The sequence below is a fragment of the Lutra lutra genome, chromosome 17, assembly GCF_902655055.1.
Source record: "Lutra lutra chromosome 17, mLutLut1.2, whole genome shotgun sequence".
Taxonomy (NCBI): domain Eukaryota; kingdom Metazoa; phylum Chordata; class Mammalia; order Carnivora; family Mustelidae; genus Lutra; species Lutra lutra.
Window position 1 is genome coordinate 55,057,181 of NC_062294.1, and position 23,389 is coordinate 55,080,569.

General features: G+C 45.1%; 1 protein-coding gene and 1 pseudogene across 1 annotated transcript; both read right to left on the bottom strand.

Moving 5' to 3' along the window:
- Nucleotides 1-23,389, bottom strand: part of LOC125088918 (zinc finger protein 107-like) — a 166,738-nt pseudogene that overhangs the window by 69,082 nt on the left and 74,267 nt on the right.
- Nucleotides 499-23,001, bottom strand: LOC125088869 (zinc finger protein 678-like). The gene is given in 5 exon segments (XM_047710445.1): nt 499-1,577; nt 1,579-3,707; nt 16,082-16,177; nt 16,584-16,710; nt 22,424-23,001. Coding segments are annotated over 5 exon segments (2,637 nt in total). The 5' UTR covers nt 22,523-23,001; the 3' UTR covers nt 499-1,391.

The window sequence follows — 23,389 nt, forward strand, 5'->3', positions numbered from 1 at the left end:
CGTATGTTTTTGAAGTTCCCTTTCTGTACTCTGATGTTTTCTAAAGTGTATATTTAAAAAGAAGGTCTTTCCTCATTCACACATTTGTAGGGTTTAAATCTAGTGTGCATTTTGGGATATCGATTCAGGACTTAATTCCATTAAAGGTACTGCAACTTCTACACTTTACGGTTTCTATCCTGTGTGATAGCCGTGATGTTCAGTAAGTCTGGAGTTCCGGTTTACCACATCCTTTACTTTTGTAATGTTACTCCTCAAAATGAACTCTCTGATGCTGAGTAAGGCTTAAGTACTGTAACAGGCTTGCCAAATCCATCATATTTGTAAAAATGCTCTCCACAATACATTTTCTGATCAGGAATTATGGTTTGCCATTGCTTAAAGGCCTTGTCACATTCTTTATGTTTTGTAACTCTCCAGTATGAATTCTCTAATATGGAGTACAGGTTGAGCAATACTTACAAATCCTCTCACAGTCGCTACTTCTGCCACTCCTGTTGTTACATGTGTGCTCTTACTGGGGACCTGGTATCTCTTCTGAGAAGCAGCAGCTGGAAGATTCTGGCACCCCCAATGGCCAAGAAGAAGCCGAAGGAAGGAGTCAAGACTGTGGTTAGCAAACTCATGGAAAACGACTGTGAATGACAGGGTTTGTCAAAGAGGCGGATCAGATTCCGATTTGATGGGCACGCACTCAAGGAAGCAGATACACCGGCACAGATGGAAACGGAGGAGGAAGATACAACTGATGTGTTCCAGCAGCAGACAGGAGGTGTCAACTAAAAAAGGCAACGTGCTACTTCACTGCAGAACTCTACTCCTCCAGACAGAGGAGACAGTCTCAATCAGAAAACCACAGTTTGGTTCCACCACATCCTGACCACTACATACAGTTTTCTCTGTTCTTTCATTTTCCTCTTCCCTGTTCCTTGATTGGACATGAAGGAGCTGTGTATGTGCACAAGCATATGGTATTTTTCTTTTAAACAAAATGGCCAATGGTTCGGTTTAATCAACATCAAGAGGTGGTGGGTTGGCCTTGGGAAAACCTGGATCTGTGAAAATACTCCTTTGTTTTTCCATTAATGGCATGGTCATTCAGCTCTTATCGTTATATTCCAAAAGTCATTTTGCTCTATTTAACAACAACAACAAAAAAGAACATAAAAATTCTTGCATACCTTGTTTGATTGGGTCATTTTAATGTTTTTCATTTACCATTAGAGAACCAAGGACAATTCTATGCGATTTGTCTGTACACAGCTTTTCCATGTGGGGCAATCGGTCTTAAAGTAGGGATAAATTACTCTAAGAGAAATGAATGTTGATCATTTTCCCTTCAAGTCAAGTGCATTGTTGTTTAACTTCTTGTTTAAAGAAAAAAAATTCTCTCACTGCCCTAAAATTTTTAAGCTTTGCTCTATTAGGACTTCTTTGATAATGAGTAAGGCTGAACACTGACTAAAGGCCTTGCCACATTCTTTACACTTGTAAGGTTTCTCTCCAGTGAGAATTCTGTGATGTTGAGTAAGGTGTGAACACTGGTTAAAGGCCTTGCCACATTCTTTACATTTATTAAGGTTTCTCTCTAGTATGAATTCCGTAATGATTAGTAAGGTGTGAGTGCTGTTTAAAGGCCTTGCCACAGGCTTTACATTTATAAGGTTTCTCTCCTGTATGAATTCTGTGATGGCGAGTAAGTTTTGAGTGCTGTTTAAAGGCTTTGTCACATTCTTTACATTTATAAGGTTTCTCTCCAGTATGAATTCTATGATGGTAAGTAAGGCTTGAGTTGTGGTTAAAGGCCTTGCCACAGTCTTTACACTTGTAAGGTTTCTCCCCAGTATGAATTCTCTGATGACTAGTAAGTTGTGAGTGCTGGATAAAGGCCTTGCCACATTCTTTACATTTGTAAGGTTTCTCTCCAGTATGAATTCTGTGATGCTGAGTAAGTGTAGAGTCATGTTTAAAGGCCTTGCCACATTCTTTACATTTATAAGGTTTCTCTCCAGTATGAATTCTGTTATGGTGAATAAGGCTTGAGTGCTGGTTAAAGGCTCTGCCACATTCTTTACATTGGTAAGGTTTCTCTCCAGTATGAATTATGTGATGCTGAGTAAGAGATGAATGCCTATTGAAGGTCTTACCACATTCCTCACATTTGTAAGGTTTCTCTCCAGTATGAATTCTGTGATGTCGAATAAGGTGTGAGTGTTGGCTGAAGGCCTTGCTGCATTCTTCACATTTGTAAGGTTTCTCTCTAATATGAGTCCTCTCATGACTAATAAGGTGTGAGCGCTGGTTAAAGGCCTTGCCACATTCTTGACATTTGTAAGGTTTCTCTCCAGTATGAATTCTGTGATGCTGAGTAAGACTTGAGTCATGGTTAAAGGCCTTGCCACATTCTTTACATTTATACGGTTTCTCTCCAGTATGAATTCTGTGATGCTGAGTAAGGCCTGAGTGGTGGTTAAAGGCCTTGCCACATTCCTTACATTTGTAAGGTTTCTCTCCAGTATGAATTCTGTGATGACTAATAAGGTGTGAGCGCTGGCTGAAGGCCTTGCCACACTCTTCACATTTGTAAGGTTTCTCTCCATTATGAATTCTGTGATGTTCAGTAAGGCTTGACTGCTGGTTAAAGGCCTTGCCGCATTCTTCACATTTGTAAGGTTTCTCTCCAGTATGGATTCGCTTATGTCTATTCACTGATGAGCAGACCTTAAAGGTTTTACCACATTCTTCACATCTGTACGGTTTCTCTCCAGTATGCATCCCCTCATCTTGAGGTAGTGTTGAGTGCCAGTCAAAGTCTTTGCCACATTCCTTAAAAATGTAACTTTTAGGTATATTCAGTCTTGATGATTGACTAAACGTGTTCCCAGGTTTTTTACATCCAAGTGGGTTTTTTCCCACATGAATTCTCTGATGATCACCAACATTGGACGACGGGTTAAGAGCTTTCCCACATTCACTGTAAGGATTCTCTCCCGTATTCATACTCTTATGTATAATAAGGTCAGAGTTTTGATAAAAGACTTCCCCACGTTTATTACATTCATAATCATTTCCTGGAACACGAGTCCTCAGATGTTTATCAACATCTGAGCTCTGCTTGAATGTCTCCTCAGATTCAGTGCATTGAGCAATTCTGTCTCCGTTGACACTGCTCTGGTCATCCTGAAGGGTCGACTCCTCGGTGAAGGACCTCTCCAGTGGATCCCACTTTGCACTTTCTTCTTCATTTTTAAATCTCGGATTTTCAGAAATATTTGACTGAACAATCAATCCTATCCTTTTTTCAGAATGGCTCAAATGATTACTTTCAGCATGGACTAAGTAACTTTCCAGACATTCCAAATTGTCTTTCCCTAAATATGTATGTCTGAATATTTGATTTGAGGTTTTACTTGCAGAATCACACTGGCTTTTGGAAACAGTGGACTCAAAAAGGGAGGTTTTCCAAAATGTTTTATATCCTTCACCACTTGGGACAGTGAGATTCTTATTATGGGCAGTTGTCTGAGTTTGGATATGTCCTTCATGAAATCTTTGATACCCTTCACTCTTCCCATCATTGTCCCGGTCTATCATTAAGTGTAAATCCTCAACGTCACTATTTTTGTGTCTACCCATTGACACTTTTTGGAAAGAAGCTTCTATGCTCGGCTTTGGCATGAAGCTCTGGATGTCATGTGAAGATATGGCTGAAAGATATCAAATAAGAGAAAAGTAAAATCATTCCACCTACTACTCTCAGATGAATATGCTGCAACTTCTAATATACAACCTGAAAATCAGTCACAGGACATCAGCAAGATGGCGGAGAAGGAATCATGAGGACTTCGTGCCTCCATGGACTTAAGAACTTATACACAATGTACCGATCACACAGCCTAACAGACAGTTCCGCAGTCTTGTCATATTGGAACACATATCACTTTCCTATACTTCAAAAAAAATCAAGAAAAGTCCCATATGAGCCCAAAATTTGCAGAAGGGAGGAAATTGAAACATACACAGAAATGGACAAAATAGGAAATAGCAAAAATGGGAAAATATCAACAATTGGGAGAGCTGGTTTTCAGGAAAGATCAACAAAATTAATAGACCTTTAACAAAATCAAGTAAGAATGAAAGAAGACTGGGTGCCTGGGTGGCTCAGTTGGTTAAGGATCTGCCTTCAACTCAGGTCATGATCCCAGGGTTCTGGGATTGAGTCCCACACCAGGCTCCCTGCTCAGGGGGGAGTCTGCTTCTCCCTCTGCCCCTCTACCCGCTCATGTGTATTCTCTCTCAAATAAATAAATAAAATCTTAAAAAAAGAGAGAGAGAATGAAAGAAGACCAACTAAAATCAGAAGTGATGAAGTGAAAGTAGACAGTATCACTGCTACCATAGAAATACAAATAATTGGTATTATTATTATTATTATTATTCCCCCTCTGTGTCTGCCTCTCTGCCTACTTGTGATCTCTATCAAATAAATAAATAAAATCTTTAAAAAGTCAAAACTGATCTACAACTACTAAATAACTACTAAATAGATTGAAAAAGGAATTTTAAAACTCCCGACAAAGTAAAGTCCTATGCCAGATGAAATCACCGGAAAATTCAGAGATTTTTTTTTTTTTTAAGATTTTATTTATTTATTTGACAGAGAGACAGCAAGAGACGGAACAGAAGCAGGGGGAGTGGGAGAGGGAGAAGCAGGCTCCCCACTGAGCAGGGAGTTCAACATGGGGCTCGATCCCAGGACCCTGGGATCATGACCTGAGCCAAAGGCAGATGCTTAAGGACTGAGCCACCCAGGTACCCTGATAATTCAGAGATTTAATGAGAAAGTGCTTCAAATCTCTTCGTACATTTTTAGGGAGTGAACAAAAAGGAAATTACCAAACACTATCTGTGATGCCAGGCGTTATCAAAGGTTATCAAAGATGAGGTTATCAAAGACAAGGGAAGACACTACAAGCAGAGAAGGCTGCCAACTACTGCCTGCAGTCACACTAAGCCCACAATAAAATAAAGCAAACTGAGTCAAAAGCATTTTCCCATCTTACAGCATAAGTAACTGGAAATTCTTCCTGGAATTCAAGGGTGTCTTGACATGCACACTAACAAAGATCAAAACTGACAATCATATTGACACAGAACAAGAATTTGAGCATACAGGACAAGGTTTCATTATTAAAAATACTCAAAAAAGGGGCGCCTGGGTGGCTCAGTGGGTTAAAGCCTCTGCCTTCAGCTCAGATCATGATCCCAGGGTCCTGGGATCGAGCCCCACATCGGGCTCTCTGCTCCGCAGGGAACCTGCTTCCCTTCCTCTCTCTCTGCCTGCCTCTCTGTCTGCCTACTTGTGATCTCTGTCAAGTAAATAAGTATAATCTTTTAAAAAAATACTCAATAAAGTAGGAACAGAAGGAAAACACCTCACCCTAACAAAGGCATCTATGTATGCAAAGCTGAAATCTAATATGTTTAATAGCAGAGTGTAAGCTTCTCTTGTATGACCAGAAACAAGGTAATGGAGGGACTTCACCACTTTCAGTAAACACACTAATGGATATTCTAGTCTGAACAAACAGGCAAGAAAAATACAGAAATGGAATCAAAACTGGAAAAGATAATGCAAATTTATCTGCTTACAGGTGACATGATCTATTAAAAAACCCTAAGGAATCTTATTTTTTTTTTGTTATTTTGTTGGTCATCACTAGTATTATTTATTTCTACTAATTTTTTCTACTAGACACTCTTTTTAATTTTTTTATGCTATAAGTGCTTAAGTTACTTTTTTCAAGTTTTTGTTCTCCCCTTTTTTTTCTTAAAAGTAGGTTCCACACCTAGCATGGAGCTTAACCAGCTCACCCAGTCCTGAACCGAAGACCCGGAGATCAAGACCTAAGTTGAGATCAAGAGTCAGATGCTTAACTGACAGAGCCACTCAGGTGCCCCACCCCGCCAACTTTTCTTCTTAACATTAGAAGACAAGGAACTAGAAAAAGAAACTTAGCTGAAATTCAGTAGAGGAAGAAAATAACAAAGAAATATCAGAAATAAACTAGAGACTGCAAAAAATAATAATATAACACTGAAATTAATATCCAGATTTTCCAAAAAAATAATCAAAATTTTAACTACATTAACTAAGAATAAAGGAGAGAAGTCTCAAAAATCAAAATGAGAAATGGAACAGAAAACACAGCAGACAACTATGGAAATATATAGTGTGATAACACACCACTATAAACAATTATATTCTAACAACTCCGGTAACTTAAAAAACAGAACAAAACAGGGGCGCCTGGGTGGCTCAGTGGGTTAGGCCACTGCCTTCGGCTCAGGTCATGATCCCAGGTCCTGGGTTCGAGCCCCGCATAGGGCTTTCTGCTCAGCGGGGAGCCTGCTTCCTCCTCTCTCTCTGCCTGCCTCTCTGCTTACTTGTGATTTCTCTCTGTCAAATAAATAAATAAAATCTTAAAAAAAAAAAAAACAGAACAAAACAAAACAAAAACAGATAATTCCTAAAAATACATAAAGTTACCAAGATTGAAATAGGAATCTTAAACCTAAGAAATAGGAGATCTGAGACCAATAGCAAGAATGAAAGTTGAATGTGGAATAAAAAAAGCTCCCAGCACAGAAAAGCCCAGGACCACATACCTTCACTGGTTAATTCCATCAAACATTAAAAAAAAAAAAAAAAAATCAATGACAATCTTCATCGAAATCTTACATTCAAAATCATTTCATGGGCCCCGCACTACCCTGGTACCCAAGCAGGACAAACGCAATACAAGACCAAGAAGGTCTAGCTTATTCCACACAGGTGTCGCTACTCTGGCTTTCCTCTGGCTTTCCGCTGACATCCATTCGCATCGGAAATGTGTCCCCATCACAAGCGGAGCTCCTATCGGGCGCCACAGGACACCACCGCAGTACCATTTACCGAGTCTCCTCTGCCACATCCTTTACCCCGGTGACTGCATCCCTAACCGAAAGGCGTACCTTCCACTCCCCTTCACCCTTCACCCAGCCTGCCCACCGCCCCTCTCCGTCCCACTCCGGTAAGCAGCAGTTTCTTTGGTTTTGTAAGGCGTCTGTTTCTGCTTTTTTGGTCGTTTGCCATTTACAACAATGTGGATAGACCTAGAAACTATGTGGTAACTGAGACACGTCGGCCAAAGACAGATGTCGGCCAAAGACAGATACCGTGTGACTTCGCTTTCAGGTTCAGTCTACTAAACAAATAAGCAAACAAATAAAAGCAGAAACAGACCCAGAAGTAGGCATTTCATTCTGAGTAAGGTCCACGGATAATTCCAGTAGGTGGAAAAATTCCATGTTTCACACACTGTAAAATGGAACAAGCTTGCCTGTAAGAATTTCCCAGTGGTGGCAGAAGACAGAGGACTCCCAGATTAAAGTCCAGGGATCTTATGGCTCATGACACATCAGCTAGCTTAACCTTCCTGACCACACTAATTCCGCTCACCGGCTGCCCATCTGCAGCTGATACAGGGAGACGCTGCGCATGCCCCGGGTTTTCACTCTCATCTGTGGGACCCTGAGCACAGGAAACCTCAGTATCTTGAAGGAGCAGACAGCGTACCCTCCTGAACCTTGCCATAGAAGGAGACAACTCTGTATTCCTCTACAGTGAACAAATCCGTTCTCTACCCAAGGCCAAGAGATTATCACTGTATTCCAAAGCTTTTTAATGCATGTACATGAAAAGAAAGACAATTAAGAATAAAAACTTTCAAAAAATAAAAAATAAAAATGTTCAATGCTTCTATCCTTAACACATGGAGAAACTTAAAACCACAGAATTAAAACAACAAAAAAAAAACAAAAAAACCCCACCACAAAACAAACAAACAAACAAAACCAACCATAGTATTATCTCCTGACAACATTCACCACTCAGTTTGACCCCAGCTTGGATCCCACCTCATTTCCCCATATGTACACCACCTCGTCGAACATTCATTAATTAATCTGATATGGGATCTGGGATAAAATCTATTCAATTTGGGTCGCCTGGGTGGCTCAGTCAGTTTAGTGTCAGACTTTTGATTTGGGCGCACGTCATGATCTCAGGGTCATGGGGTCAGGTCCCTCAACAGACTCCGTGCTCAGTGCTCATCACAAAATCTGCTTGAGATCCTCTCCCTCTCCCTGTCCCACCCCTCGCCACGTGCTCGCGCTCTTTCTCTAAAAAAAATAAAAGCTTTAAAAATTCTAAAAATCAGTTTACATCAGGAATATTTTTCAGGGCTCTAACTGGCAGGATCCAATGCGGAAGAACTAGGTGAGGTAGGGCATCCACTTGGGCACTCCCCCTGTGGCTCCTGCGTTCAAGCAGGTAAACAAATCCCGGTACCCAGGAAGGTCTACCTTAAAGTTCTGTGGTGAACTTCCTAAGGGAGGTGTGTGAAGAAGCACCCACACTGTGTGAAAGTGCACAATTTACACGTCTCTGATGGGAGGGTTCTGTACGCCTAACCAAGGCAATGCGGGTCCTGGAAAAACAGTGGAATCAAGGCTCATGACAATAATCAGGCTGAGAACTGGGAAAACACACGGAATTAGGGCAAAAGTGTTCACTACCCATCAACAGGGAATGGGATAATGAACAACGCAGACATAAAAGATGGAGGGGATTTTGTAAAATGAAACAGAGGTGGTCACGATGACGGAGATACTTTGGGTGGCTCTGAACGTAGATGAGGATCCAGAGGAAATGCTGATCTTGCTGACCTACTCTTTGTGCCTCGAGTGGGAGGAAATCGCAAATCGCGGGGCCGCGGATCCAGATCATGAGCTCACAAGGTGATTTCAGGGAAAACAACAATGCTGAGTACCGCAAGGGTATGGTTTTGCTAAGATATCCACAACAGTAACCAAAATAGGTTTTTCTTCCACATCTTTTGCTGCTCATTTGGCAGTGACATACAGAGGAAAATTTAAAAGTCAACGTACCTAGAAGCTCCTACTTTAACGTCCCTCCAAACACAGCGCTAACATTAACAGTCTGGAAGATAAAGACCCACATCCACCACAACTGACACACCCCCGGCCACTCCGTAAACATGCAGAGAAGGCTTCATCCAAAATCACTGCAGCAATCTGTCCATTCACAAGCGGTCACTGTGGGTGGGACCCCTTTAGAGACAATGTCCAATGACTTGAGTATACTCATGCGTAAGGTAAAGTCTGTAGAACTTAACCTACCCGCAGTGAAGTAAGGAGAGAGATAATGGGAAACCAGCTATCAGTTTGCCAAGATTCCAGCTATGGTCTACAACCAGCAAATGAGGGCTACGGCCAAGCTGCTGGAGGCCATGCTGCTACGGGAAACAGGAATGACCATTCATCAGAGCACAGAGGCGCAAGGAAGATTCTGACATGAAAAGTGACATCCGATGTATGGTCCTGAAAGACTGCTATCACCAGAGGTAGGAAAAGACGGAGAGGAATCACAGGATAAGTCCACTCCAAGACTGTGCAGCATTAATCCATGTGAAGCGATGACTAGTTAAAGCAAATGAAAAGAAAGCACAATATAACATTTCCCGAACATACTGCAATTTGTCAGCCATGTGGGGAGAAAAAGAAAAATAACAGAAAAATTCAGTCACTACACAAACTAGTGAACATTGATTTTTAATACATGTCTGATCGATACTGTAAAGATAATTACATTTTTAGAAAAACACAAAGGATTCTATCGCTGTGGTCTTAGTAGTGTATGAGAAAAAAAATTTTTTTGAGAAAATTTCTAAAAATCATAAAAACCACTAGCCATAAAGGGTGAAATGACAACCTGGATTACATCAGGAACGTCCCTGTATCACAAGCTCAAGAAACAGAAGTAGAGTGAGAAGGAGACAAAGGACTCGTTCTCATAGTATATACGGAACCACAAAGCTGGAAGAAAAAGATACCGAAACAGAAAAAATAGTCACAGTAACTCACTAGACACTGTGAAAAAGAGATTATCCCAAGGTTAATACCCAAATCTACAGTCACAGGAAGTAACAACAACAAAGCAAATAAAACCGCAACTTTGTAACATCATATAACAAACAGGAGCCCAATGTCAAAATCCCATAAATTACCACGTTTTGGAAAGTATGTGGATAAGCTAGAAATCCCATCCACTGCTGGTGGATGTGAAAATTGGCACAAGGCAGTGCACGTTCCACTAAAAGACAAATTACAGATTTTACATGCCCGGAGTATTCTTTTTTTTTTTATATACTTTTTTTTTAATTTTATTTATTTATTTTGACAGAGAAATCACAAGTAAGCAGAGAGGCAGGCAGAGAGAGAGGAGGAAGCAGGCTCCCTGCAGAGCAGTAAGCCCGATGTGGGGCTCGAACCCAGGACCTGGGATCATGACCTGAGCCGAAGGCAGCGGCTTAACCCACTGAGCCACCCAGGCGCCCCTGCCCGGAGTATTCTTGACAGTCCTTCTCTGAGAACCATCCCCCCCACTAGTGGCAGAATGACACCCGATCTTCACACAAGGGAATGAATCGTCCCGATCGGTTCTCACGCATCATGCACATCATGCGCAGGAATGCAGATCGACACACACAGGTAGAAGGAAGAAAGCCAAATACCAGAGTTCCCACTGCCTGATCACATTTACAGGAGGTACACTATGGAGAGCAACCTCCTGCCCTACTTGTGAAGAGTGCTGAGCTGTGGGGAAAGCGCCTGAGGAGCTTGACGGGGAGCGGGGGCCGGGGAGGGGCAGTGAGAAGACATGTAATACTGTTTCTGGACCTCAATGGCTTATGGAGATGTGATCAGCTCGTGAAATGCCCTGGAGCTGTTCGTTTATGTTCCGTAGGTGTGACTTGACTTTAAAAAGATACTCAATATGGGGTTCCTGTCTGGCTCAGTCATGGAGCATGCAGCTCCGGATCCAGGGGCTGTGAATTCAAGCCCTGTGTTGGGGTAGACAGAGGCTGCTAGGAAATGGGGTCTTTAAAAAAAAAAAAAAAATTGACCTGCTAATCTTAAAATAAAAATAAAATAAAAATTTTTTAAAATGTTCAAAAGCAAAGAAATAGACATATGTGAAAAGACCAGTGTCATAGTGTACATATACTGACAAGGTGAAATTCGATGTAGGAAGGGCTAGATTTTCAAAGCGTATTTAATCTCTAGCTAAAGCAATATGGTTTACAATGAATATACAATGTTGACAGAAAAAAGAAGGAAATGTAGAATTTTTTCTTTTCTTTAAGATTTTGTTTATGTATTTGACAGAGAGAGATCACAAGCAGGCAGAGAGACAGGCAGAAGAGGAGGGGGAAGCAGGCCCCTGCTAATCAGAGAGCCCGTGGTAGGGCTCGATCTCAGGACCCTGGGATCATGACCTGAGCCAAAGGCAGAGGTTTTAGCCCACTGAGCCACCCAGGTGCCCCTTGAATTATTTTCTTCAAATGCATATAGGAGGGGCACCTGGGTGGCTCAGTGGATTAAAGCCTCTGCTTTCTGCTCAGGTCATGATCCCAGGGTCCTGGGATCGAGCCCCGCATCGGGCTCTGTGCTCAGCGCTCAGCGGGGAGCCTGCTTCCCCCACCCCACTGCTTGCCTCTCTGCCAACTTGTGATCTCTGTCAAATAAATAAATAAAATCCTTTTAAAAAATGCATATAGGAAAACACAAGAAAGAAATTAAAAAAAAAAAAATGGGGAGGGTGTTAGGAAAAACACGACAATGTGGTATATCCAAGCCCTAACATCTCCACTGATGTATTAAACATAAAGAAACCAAATGTTCCTGATAACACCAAACTTTGCTTCATTATATTCCACTGGAATTTCCCTAGAGATAGAACTAAACCATGAGGATGAAACTGAAAAAAAGAAAACACAACAATCCAGGCAGTGATAACCAAGCAACGGGCAAGGCGCAGGAGGTATCTTACTGAATACTCTTTCACACTACAGGAGTTTGTCACTGTTACTAGGAGGGTTGTTTTCCCAAGATCTAAATGTACATGATTCCATCTACGTCCATACCATCCTGAACGCACCCGATCTCGCTCAAATGTACTTGATTTCAATAATCCATTTCATGGAAAGCATCATCTATGCTTGTGTGTGTACTTAAACACACATATGTAAACACACACATTTATTTTTCACCCACGAGACGTAACAAATATTTACCACAGAGGGTTGACATCACATTTAGAATTTTTATCTTCATTTTTAAATGTCTAACTTTCAGAAATATTTCATGGCTTGATTAATCCAATTTGATATTTGAAGTTGTTTGAATGATTACTTGCAGCACGGACTAGGTGACTTTCCAAAATTAACAAACGTCAGAAAATATTTATGTTTAAAAAATGGATTTGGAGGGACACCTGGGTGGCTCAGTAGGTTAAGCGTCTGCCTTCGGCTCAGGTCATGATCCCGGAGTCCTGGGATAGAGCCCCGCATGGGGCTCCCCGCTCGGCTCTCCGTCTGCAGCTTCCTCTACTTACTACCTTCCCTCACGGACAAATAGACAAAATCTTAAAAAAAAAAAAAAAAAAGATTTGGGTCCTTGGGTTCAAAGACATCGTTCTGCCAATATGACTGACTTAAGGTGAGGTTTTCCCCCAATTGTTTTACTTATTTGTTTATTTTAAAAGATTTTATTTATTCATTTGACAACACAGGGACACAGTGAGAGAGGGAACATAAGCAGGGGGAGTGGGAGAGGGAGAAGCAGGCTCCCCGCTGAGCAGGGAGTCCACATGGGGCTCAATCCCAGACCTGAGCTGAAGGCAGACGAGACGCTTAAGGACTGAGTCACCCAGGTGCCCCTCCCCCAATTATTTTATATCCTTGATCGCTTCTGGCAGTAAGATTTCCTCACGGGTAATCGTCCCAGTTCGGTTACGTCCATCGGGACATCCTTCCTGCCCTTCAGCCCCCACCTCATCACCTTCCCAGTCAGTCGTGAAGTATAAATACTCAGGGCCAGTGCTTCCACATCTTTCCATATCCTTCCATGGAATGAATCTTTCTCTTTCCCAACAAGCTCAAGATGTTATGGAAAGACACAACTAACAGATTTAAAATAAGCCATCTCACTTACTGAACTCACACCATATATGTTAAAAGGCTAATGTGCAAAATTAATACCCATTCTAGGGCAGCAACAGAATGGAGAAATAGAACTGTGCTCCTCCATGGAGACAAAAATAGACTAAATTACCTTTTAGAATGTTCCAGAAGCCAGTTAGGAGAATACAACAGGCCCCAGGCAGGTAGGAAGGAAGAAGAGGCACATTGAAGAGACAAGGAGAGTTTGCGACACTTGCCCACGACCGGGGTTCGCCCTCCCTGACTCTCCGCAGCAACACTGTGAGAGAATTCTCACCTCTCCTCAGGAGAGAACAATGAGTTGTCTATATAGTCATGATTCTTTCCAGCTACCTAAGAGACTTGTTTCTGTCATGCACCACATGGGACCCAGAGGGAATGAGAGCCCCTCTGGATGCAGTGTGGGGGCGGCTCAGACGGACAGTGAGCCTTTGTGCAAACACTGGAGAGACCACAGCACTGAAGACAGACAGAGGAGGGGATCATGCACTCTGGAGCAGTAACCCCAGTGCCTTAAACTGGGAAATGACAAAAACTCAGACAACACAAAGGCCCAGAACATGCGTGACAGGCCCCAGAATTACTATTATTTGTGTACTCCTAAAGAAAGCAAGTCCATAATTCTGGGCCCCCAGGCTGTTTTTTTAAATTCCCAAATATCAGTGCAAGTTCACACGGCATCAGAGAAACAGAAATATGTGTTCCAATCAGAAGAATGAAATACGTCTCCGAAACCGGCCCTAGGTTAGTAAGAATTATTAACTGCCAACAAACAAACAATGAATTGCCTGACAAAGAATTCTAATGACCGTCACAGAGCCGCCCACGGAGGCAGAAGAGAAAACAGGTAAATCAGTGGCATCCAGAAAACTACGCATGACCCAAATGCAAACCCAGAGACAGCAAGTGTAACAATAAGGAACAAAAAACCAAGGGCTGAAGAGTTCCGTCACTGGATTTGAAAGCGCACTAAGGGTCAGCAACCACTTGATCAAGTAGAAAAAGGATCCGACAACGTAAAAACCCCAGTTTTAAATTCTACGTTGACAGAAGCAAGGACATATGTGGGAAAGGATGGAGTCTAAGGGACTCATGGGACACCAACAGGTGGTCCATGTGTACACTAAGGGGACCCCAGAAGGAAAGAGTGACGTATGTGGAAAAAAGATACAACTCCATGCTCGGTAAATTCTACACAAGACAAATCAAGACATGAACATAGTGATACGTTAAAATTAACTTATCAAAAATCACAGGTGTGGGGCACCAGGGCAGCTAGGTCGGTTAAGACCTGCCTTTGGCTTGGTCATGATGCCAGGATCCTGGGACCGAGCCCCATGTAAGGATCCCTGCTCGGTGGGGAGCCTGCTTCCCCCTCTGCCTGCTGCTCCCCTGCATTGTCTGTGCTAGGGAGTGTGCTCTTCCCGTTAAATAAATGAATTCTTTAAAAAAAATTCAGACACATTCTGAGGAAAGTAAATGATTAAATGATTAAATTAAATTAAAAGTAAATGATTAATTTTCCATAAAGTAAAATTACATTTATTCTTTTTTTTTTTTTAATATCGGATTTTACAGGCATCTGGTGGCTTAGTCGGTTAAGCAGCTGCTTTCAGCTCAAGTCATGATCCCAGAGTCCTAGGACTGAGCCCCACATTGAGCCTTACAGCAGGCTCCTTCTCAGCGGGGAGCCTGCTTCTCCCTCTGCCTGGCACTCCCCCTGCTTGTGTTCAGGCTCGCTCTCTCTCTGTCCAAAAAAACAAAACAAAAAACAAAAAACAATGGGGGTAGGGATTTTACTAATTACCTACTTCACTTCTTACAAAGCACATGCCCATGTCATACCAGGACTTTTGATCTAAAAATTGAGAGAGGAGGGGCGCCTGGGTGGCTCAGGCAGTAAGCATCTGCCTTCAGCTCGGGTCATGATCCCAGGATTCTGGGATCAAGCCCTGCACTGGGCTCCCTGCTCAGCGGGAAGCCTGCTTCCCCTTCTCCCACTCCCCCTGCTTGTGTTCCCTCTCTGGCTGTGTCTCTCTTTGTCAAATAAATTTAAAACAAACAAACAAACAAACAAAAAACTTTAAAAATGAGAGATGAATCTCCTATATAACTAATAAGTGAAAACACGACAAAGTCAAAAGAAATTCCTGTCATACAAGACAAAATTATAAAATGATCCAATTACTAAGAAATAAGGTTAAGAACTGAGAATTTATTGTATGATACGAGTTCTGAGGTCTAAAGGTCCTAGTTCTCCTGTGGCATTAATTTAGGTAGGAATTCTAAGATACAAATAGATACGCTACATTATTTCACCACTGAGCAATGGAAAACAGAGTGATAATTTCTAATTTCAGTTCATACGAACAGAAATTAACCTCTGAAGTGAAATAAAGGATTCGATTTTTTAATTTTAGGGCGGTGCTTTGTTAGCAGATCAAATTACTGAGTCTCAATTTTGTACAAACCTGCCATCACACTGGAAAGCATAAAACAGAAAACATGGGATGTCTGTCTCCAGTGTTGCTGGAATTTCTGCCCCAAACCCCAACAGGCCTGCAACCACCCTGACAACGCTTTTCACAGGAGGCAAACAGAACGTACAAAGGGCTTAACATAGAGTTCCTCAGAAATAGGAGGACTTCCCAGGACCCTCACAGCAATGGAGAAGCTCTCAGATCATGGAGGCCCTCCTGCTCCAAGGGGAGTCTCCTGGCCCTCCCTATGGATGTGACAGACCATCACTGGAGCTGAAGGAGAATCCCTGGAGAATGTGAGAGCTTGATAATGGTGGAGAGCAGATATCTCTTTGTGAGAAGGAGAAAACTGTAACTAGGTTTCTCAAGATTATTTCCATTCAAGGTGAGCTACTCAAACCACATTTCAAGGTCACTGTCCTCCTCCGCATGTGGGCCTCCCCTCTGTCATCTGCTTCATCCATTCCCACCTACCTGGGTGGAAGGCTACCGTCTTCCTTCTCTTCAGATTCCAAGGTTCCTTCTTTTGCTCCAAAAAGGAGACCAGGTCTGGCTTTGACACAATGAGACCTGATTATTAGAAAAAAGGAATGAACATGAGCACTGCTGGAGATTTTCAATCTAGTATCGTGCTCAGTAGAGAAGAAAAGACATTTGTAACATCTAGAAAATGACTTCCCAAATGCTACTGATCAACAGCCCCTTTACAAGACACAGGTGGGGGTGCCCTGGTGGTTCGGTCGGTTGGCCGCCTGGTCCAGGTCATGATCCCACAATACTGGGATGTAGTCCCACATCAGGGTCCCTGGTCAGTGGGAAGTCTGCTTCCCCCTCGGCCCCCTCCCCTGCTCACGTTCCCTCTCTCAATTGCTCGCTCTCTGTCAAATAAATAAATAAAATCTTAAAACAAAATGAAAACAAAGGAAGGAACAAAACCCTGAGTGGGGTTTGGGAAACCTGAAGGAGTCATTCTCACCCAGGAAGAGGAGGTGTCCGTAATTCTCCAACATCACATCCCTGTACAGTTGCCGCTGAGTGTGGGTCAGGCGTCCCCACTCCTCCAGGGAGAATTCTACGGCCACATCCCTGAATGTCAGCAGTCCCTGTAATGAATACCACAGTCACCAAGTGGCCACTGACACAGTTCCTGATGGTCCGTCCCACCACTGAGACTAAGACTTGACCTTCCCTGCTTACCTGCCTGTCCCCTGCGACACCGTCCCACATTTTACTTAACCTCTCCTTTCCACCTTATCTTTTACTTTATTCAAACCCCCAGGCACAGTGTCCTTCCAGGGAAACAAACTATGCAACACAGATTACTAACTGCCCTGAGGAAGACCTTGGGTCAGCCCACTTTGACCTTAAGCCGTCCCCTCCTAAGACACCTAAGCAGACCGACCAAGGAGTAATCCAAGGAGTGATCTACAGTTCCCTTAATCTCGTGATAATATGAAATCTCCACCCAAGGAGGAGCACAAAGCTCATTACAGAACATCAAAGTATGTAGAGAAGGTTTTCTTGAGACTCTTGGGCCGCCTAATGCCTAGCTCTACACAAGATAAGGCTCCACTTTCTGAACATCTGCCCTAAACCCAAATAATACAAAATCCTTCCTTCTGCTTCTCTGAGTGTCTGCTTTGGAAGTTATTCCCTCCGATCTTTTTTTTTTTTTTTTTTTTTTTAGATTTTATTTATTTATTTGACAGACAGATCACAAGTAGGCACAGAGGCAGGCAGAGAGAGAGAGAGAGAGAGAGAGAGGAGGAAGCAGGCTCCCCTCTGAGCAGAGAGCCCGATGCAGGGCTCGATCCCAGGACCCCAAGATCATGACCTGAGCCCAAAGCAGAGGTTTAACCCACTGAGCCACCCAGGTGCCCCCCTACATGCCGCAAATCTGCGTTAACAATCCCACCTGCTGTAGTTTCCATCTGTGATTCCCCAAGGAGTGAACTCCTTTTCTCTGCGTTATATCTCAGAACTGCTTCTGGCTTAGGTGGGTTTCCTCCTCTATGCATCAGGGAATTTTTAACACAGTAATATGCTCTAATGTATTCTCTACGTTTGAGGTAAGAGGACGGCATATGATCCGGGAAACCATTATAAATACTGTGTATTTATCCAAGATAATTTGTAAAATGAAGTTGTCCACAGAGACCCAACCAGTTACTGAGTACTGTATTATGTCATACATTATAGGCTGTGCCTTTTTCTTTTCCTTTTAGAGATCTTATTTATTTGAGAGAAAGAGAAAGAGAGTGCAAGCTGGGTAAGAGGGCCAGAGAGAGAGGGAGAAGCAGGGTCCCCGCTGAGCAGGGAGCCCAACATGGAGCCCGATCCCAGGACCCTGAGATCATGACCTGAGCCGAAGGCAGACGCTCACCCGACTGACCCACCCCGGTGCCCCTAATTGTGTCTCCTTCTTAGGTGGAATGTTTTTGTGGGTGACAAATGTACTGATTACATTAAAAAGTGAATCAGAATTTCACGACAGTGCACTGGAGATCTGATTAAAATGCAGATTCCGTTCAGGAGTTCTGGGGTTAAACGGGAGTCTGCATTTCTAAAAAAGCAGTAGCCTGTGGGCCCCAGTAAACATTCTTTAATAACAAAGAGGTAGAACTCCAAGGCAAGAATTCGTGGAGGACAGGGAACTGAACTGGTTTTATCACAATTACAGGTTCTACTGGAATGGCAAGAGAGCTAAAGTCAATCCTTTCTCAGCACGTTTACTCTCTTTACTAGAGAGCATCTAACAGTTTTTCATAAATTCACAGAAAATATATAGTATTACCCTAAGACAGCAAACACATTTTTCTACTATTATGAGAATATTTTGTCAAACACCCAGTAACATGGACGGGATCAGGTTTTCAGGCTGGTTGACCCGGCGTGGATCTAGAACGACAGCAGGTCAACATACAGGGAGAAACTTAAAGCCGTGTTCACTGCAGGTGTCAACCCTGAGAAGAGTGATGAAACGTGAAGAGATCCACACACATCTGACCTACCATGTCACATTCGTGCACACATCGTACATTCAGAAAGTAGTTATACACACACTGGAAGTGACAGAGTGCAGAACTGTCATGGTGACTAATTTAAGAAACATTTTCAATGACATGACACTTACAAAGCTCTTTGTGGATAATGCTGCGTCTGTCTTTAATTCACACTATCAACACAAACATCTTCAATTCTATAAATAAAAGAGCTATTATTTCTGAGTCTACTATGATGAGGGCTAGAAGCAGAAACAAGTTCACCGTTAGCCAGAAGGCTGGCCAAGAACCCACCTAGGATAAGGATCAAATAAGGTAAGGATCAAATAAGGGCTGCTTGCTGTGTTTTTTGTTTTTTAAAGATTTATTTATTTATTTACTTGACAGAGCGAGAGCGAGAGAGAGAGAGAGAGAGAGATCACAAGTAGCCAGAGAGGTAGGCAGAGAGAGGGGAAGCAGGCTCCCCGCTGAGCAGAGAGCCCGATGTGGGGCTCCATCCCAGGACCCTGAGATCATGACCTGAGCCAAAGGCAGAGGCTTAACCCACTGAGCCACCCAGGCACCCTGTGGCTGCTGTGTTCTTAAAGGTCTTGTGACGGCCTGTACATCTCACTGATAGTTAATATCGAACTGAATAAGCACCAGAGAAATCTTGCAAACAATTTCTACTTTTACAAATAGAAATTCAAAGAAACACTTAGGATCTAATACTCCCCACATGCCCCCCGCCCTTGCACCCCTCACAGGGAGCTACCAGCCTTCTGCAGGCTGCAGTGCATCTTTTTCTGCTCACAGGTCCTGTCCACTTGCTACTTAAGTAAAGTGACCAACCGGAGCCTTTAACAGTCCCAAGAATTCCTTCTTGACTGTTGAGCTCAATGAGCCCACAGCATCGCATTTCATGGAAATCTTTCGTTTCCATTATCACTTGTGCTCTATTATTATTTCAGGATTTTAAGACCTCAAACTTGTTAATTATGCGATTCTTGTTTTCTTTTTCCGGAAATACCAAGAAGTAAACAGTTAAGAGTAGGTTTGTGACAGGAGCATGGGGTAAAATCAGAACCTATGGGATAGAGCTCGCACGGATTCAGAACCTCCAGTCCCGGAAGTTACTGTGTCTAGCACACCAAGTACGAGACTTCACGGTCCAGCGGAAACTGATGTGCCGTGGGCCAGAAGCCTACAGTCCAGAACCAATTACTGAGATATCTTCAGTGCAAAACCTGTTTGTTGTTGTTCAGTAGGCTCTGTGCCCAGGATGGAGCCGAGAGTGGAGAAATTTGAACTCAGGACCCTGAGATCAGGAGCTGACATGAGATCAAGAGTCAGACTTAATCCACTGAGCCACTAAGATGCCCTGTTTTCAGTAAGGTTTGGCGACAGGGCCTGTCGGCAGAAAGAGCCCCAGAGGGGCGCCTGGGTGGCTCAGTGGGTTAAAGCCTCTGCCTTCGGCTCAGGTCCTGGTCCCAAGGTCCTGGGATGGAGCCCCACGTCCAGCTCTGCTCAGCAGGGAGCCTGCTTCCTCCTCTCTCTCTACCTGCCTCTCTGCCTACTTGTGATCTCTGTCAAATAAATAAATAAAAATCTAAAAAAAAAAAAGCAATCAAGCAAGCTAGTGGCAGTGTGATTGTGAGGAACCACTGCCAGTACACTTTCAAGTTAGTGTGGGTAGAGGCGAAGGAAATTTAAAAGGGATTTTCATGTTAGGCTAAAAAGGACTTCCAGGAGCCCGGAGGTCTGGCTTTTGTCAAGTTAAGGTTGCATTTGGCTCTAAAGGCAAGTAGTAAGGAAATTTCACTTATTTTGTCTTTGCTCTCCTCAACAGAAACTACAAGCAAAAAGAAACTCAGGAGAAAGTCTCCAGTTTAAATGGGATGGTTTCCGCACACTGCTCAGTAAATCCATCGCAGATCCTTACAAGTGATAAGGGAGGGAAATATGAACAATATAGGGGAGAAATGGGTCAGAGAGCACCAAGCCGATAAAAGTAGAATTAGCTGTAAGAAAACAAATTGATATCAGCGCCTAATCATGTGGGATAGAAAGAGGCAGAAGAAAAAGTATTTAATGTCCTTACTACCTACAGCCCGCTGACAAGTTCTTCTGAACAGGCAGAGTGACATTCCTCTAGGAACTCAACCGCCTGGATGTTGACACTTGCTAAGGGCAAAAGGCTAAATCTTAGCCCAACCCCCAAGACCCTGCACGCCTATTTTAACATATAAAAGTTGCTTTGGAAACTTCCTTTATCTCTAAGCCCCCCCCCTACTTAGTACTGTTGGCAATCATCCCCCCAAGCTTATGACCTACTGATATACACCTGAAGAGTGTCATAACTTGGGTTTTATTTTTATTTTTTTTAAAGATTTTATTTATTTATTTGGCAGAGAGCGATCACAAGTAGGCAGAGAGGCAGGCAGAGAGAGAGGAGGAAGCAGGCTCCCTGCCGAGCAGAAAGCCCGATGCGGGGCTCGATCCCAGGACCCTGAGATCATGACCTGAGCTGAAGGCAGAGGCTTAACCCACTGAGCCACCCAGGCGCCCCATAACTTGGGTTTTATTAGACAATAATAAATGACCTTTTCCTAACAGCCAGTTCCCTCAAGGTCCTGGAAACCGTGATTCCAAAATTCCTTAGATACTTACACTATCTCTAACCCCCTCCCAACTCGATAATGGGCCACTCCTCCTGACCCAGTGCCGATCCTTCACCCCCAGGCCCTGTCCCCCTGCTTTAATAAAACCACCTTTTTGCACCAAAGACTGGTCAAGAATTGTTTCTTAGCCATTGGCTTCGAACCCTAATGTCTTTCCTACATCACTAAGGCACACCAAAAGGCCTATTATAACTCCTGTGTTCCACCGGCCCCCAGAGTATCAGAATACAAACCGAATTATGAGAACACAGCTGATTTACAGAAACTCCAATCCGGCATAGTTTCCACATCCTGTAGTACCCAGTATTTTTTAAATAGAATACATTGTAAAGAGGAAGAGTCCCCCTTTTTTTCCAGAACATTCAGACGTAGTCTGGTTCTCATATTCATCCTGTGTATTTGTGCATTTTTAACGCTAGTCTACACAGAGCTTGAGAAAGCAACCCATCTGGCCCTAAATGGGAACGGGTTCCTTCTCTGTTGTCCCAGGACCGACCCCAGCAGCAACAGGAATCTTGGACTCAACACCTTCCCCTGTGAAACTATCACAGGGGATAGGTTTGGGTTTTTGTTTTTTGTTTTTTTTTTTTTACTACTTGCAGGACTTTAATTCAAAGTGACAACTGTTGGGGGCGCCTGGGTGGCTCAGTGGGTTAAGACTCTGCCTTCGGCTGGGGTCATGATCTCGGGCCCCGGGATCCAGCCCAGCACCGTGCTCCCTGCTCCGAGAGCAGTAGGCTTCTCCCTCTCCCCTTTCCCTCTACCTTGCACTAGCTCTCTCAAATAAATAAAATCTTATTAAAAACAAAAAACCAAACAGGTCCGGTAGAGTGGGGTAGGCACACGGGGGGCTGGGAGTGCCTGGGTTCGGGCGGGCGGCGGGAGCGGGAGGCTGAAGGGGCGACCGGGAAGGAGGGGGCAGGGGGGCCAAAGCGGGGAGCTGCGGAGCTGGAGCGCGAGACCCCGGCGGCGGGCCCTCTACTGGCTCCCACGCGGTCCTTTGTTCCTCCCCAGGCGACGTCCCGCTCTCCCCCCGGAGCCGCTGGGCCCGCGGAGGCCGCCGCGCGAGGCCTAGCGCCCGGGACTCGCCTCCCCGCCGCCCCCGCCCGCACCGAGGGCAGCGGCCGACTCCCCGCCGCGCCGGGGGCGAGTACCTGGTGCACTAGGGCTGCCGGCGGCGCGGCCTGGTGTGCGCGGGCGCGCGGGCCACGCTCAGGGTCGCCACGGTCCAGCGGCACACCGGGCAGGTGCATCCCTCCTCCTCGGACTCCGCGCCCGAGGAGCGCCAGACCATCCTGGAGGCCCCGGACGCTGCAGCTGCGGCCGGGAGGGCTGCGGGCGGCGGGCCGAGCGCCGCGGAGGGTTGGCGGGGCGGGCGGGGCGGCTCCGCCCTCCGTTCTCCGCTCGGCCGGCCCTCGGCCCGGACACCTCGCCTCCCGGGGCCCGGCCGCCGCCGCCGCCGCTGTCCCCCCGGCGGGCCGGGCGGAGATGGGGACCGCGTGGGGTCGCCGGTGCCGCTCGGCGCCCCGCAGCCCCCCCGGATCCGGAGCCCCGGCCCTCCCGGCGCGGGGCCCCACGTTTCCCGAGAGGTCAGCACGCGTGTGCACCGAGGCCTGCCAGGCCGGGGCGGGGGTGCGCCCGTCAGTACCGGGGCCCCAAGGCCCGAGGGAGGGCGCAAAGGCCGCGCCGACCCGGTCCCGGCTCTCGGGTGGGGGGCGGCTGCTGCCCGGGTCCTCATTGGTTTTCCGGCCACTCGGAGGCCGGGACTGCTCCCGCGGAGGGCGGGGCGGCGGGGCTCGGGGGCCCGGGCGGGAAGGCGGCCTGCAGGCCCGGGCCCCGGAGCTGCGCCAGCCTCCCGGGCGGGCTCTGGGAACCGCTCGCGCCTCCCCGGACCCCGATCGTGGAAGGCGATTAGCACTTTTCTCCCCTGCTCCTCTCCGGAGACCTCCGTTTCCCCCATACCCAGGCGGGCGCGCTCCTGCTCCCTCGTCCCTGCCCCTGGGGTCCTGGCAGTTGACATTCTATTCCCGCTCCTCCCTGTCCCCCTCCGGACGCGGTGGACGTGCCTCCGAGTCTCAGTCCCCAAGGCCCATCCCTTCTGTTCCCCGCCGCAGCGCCAG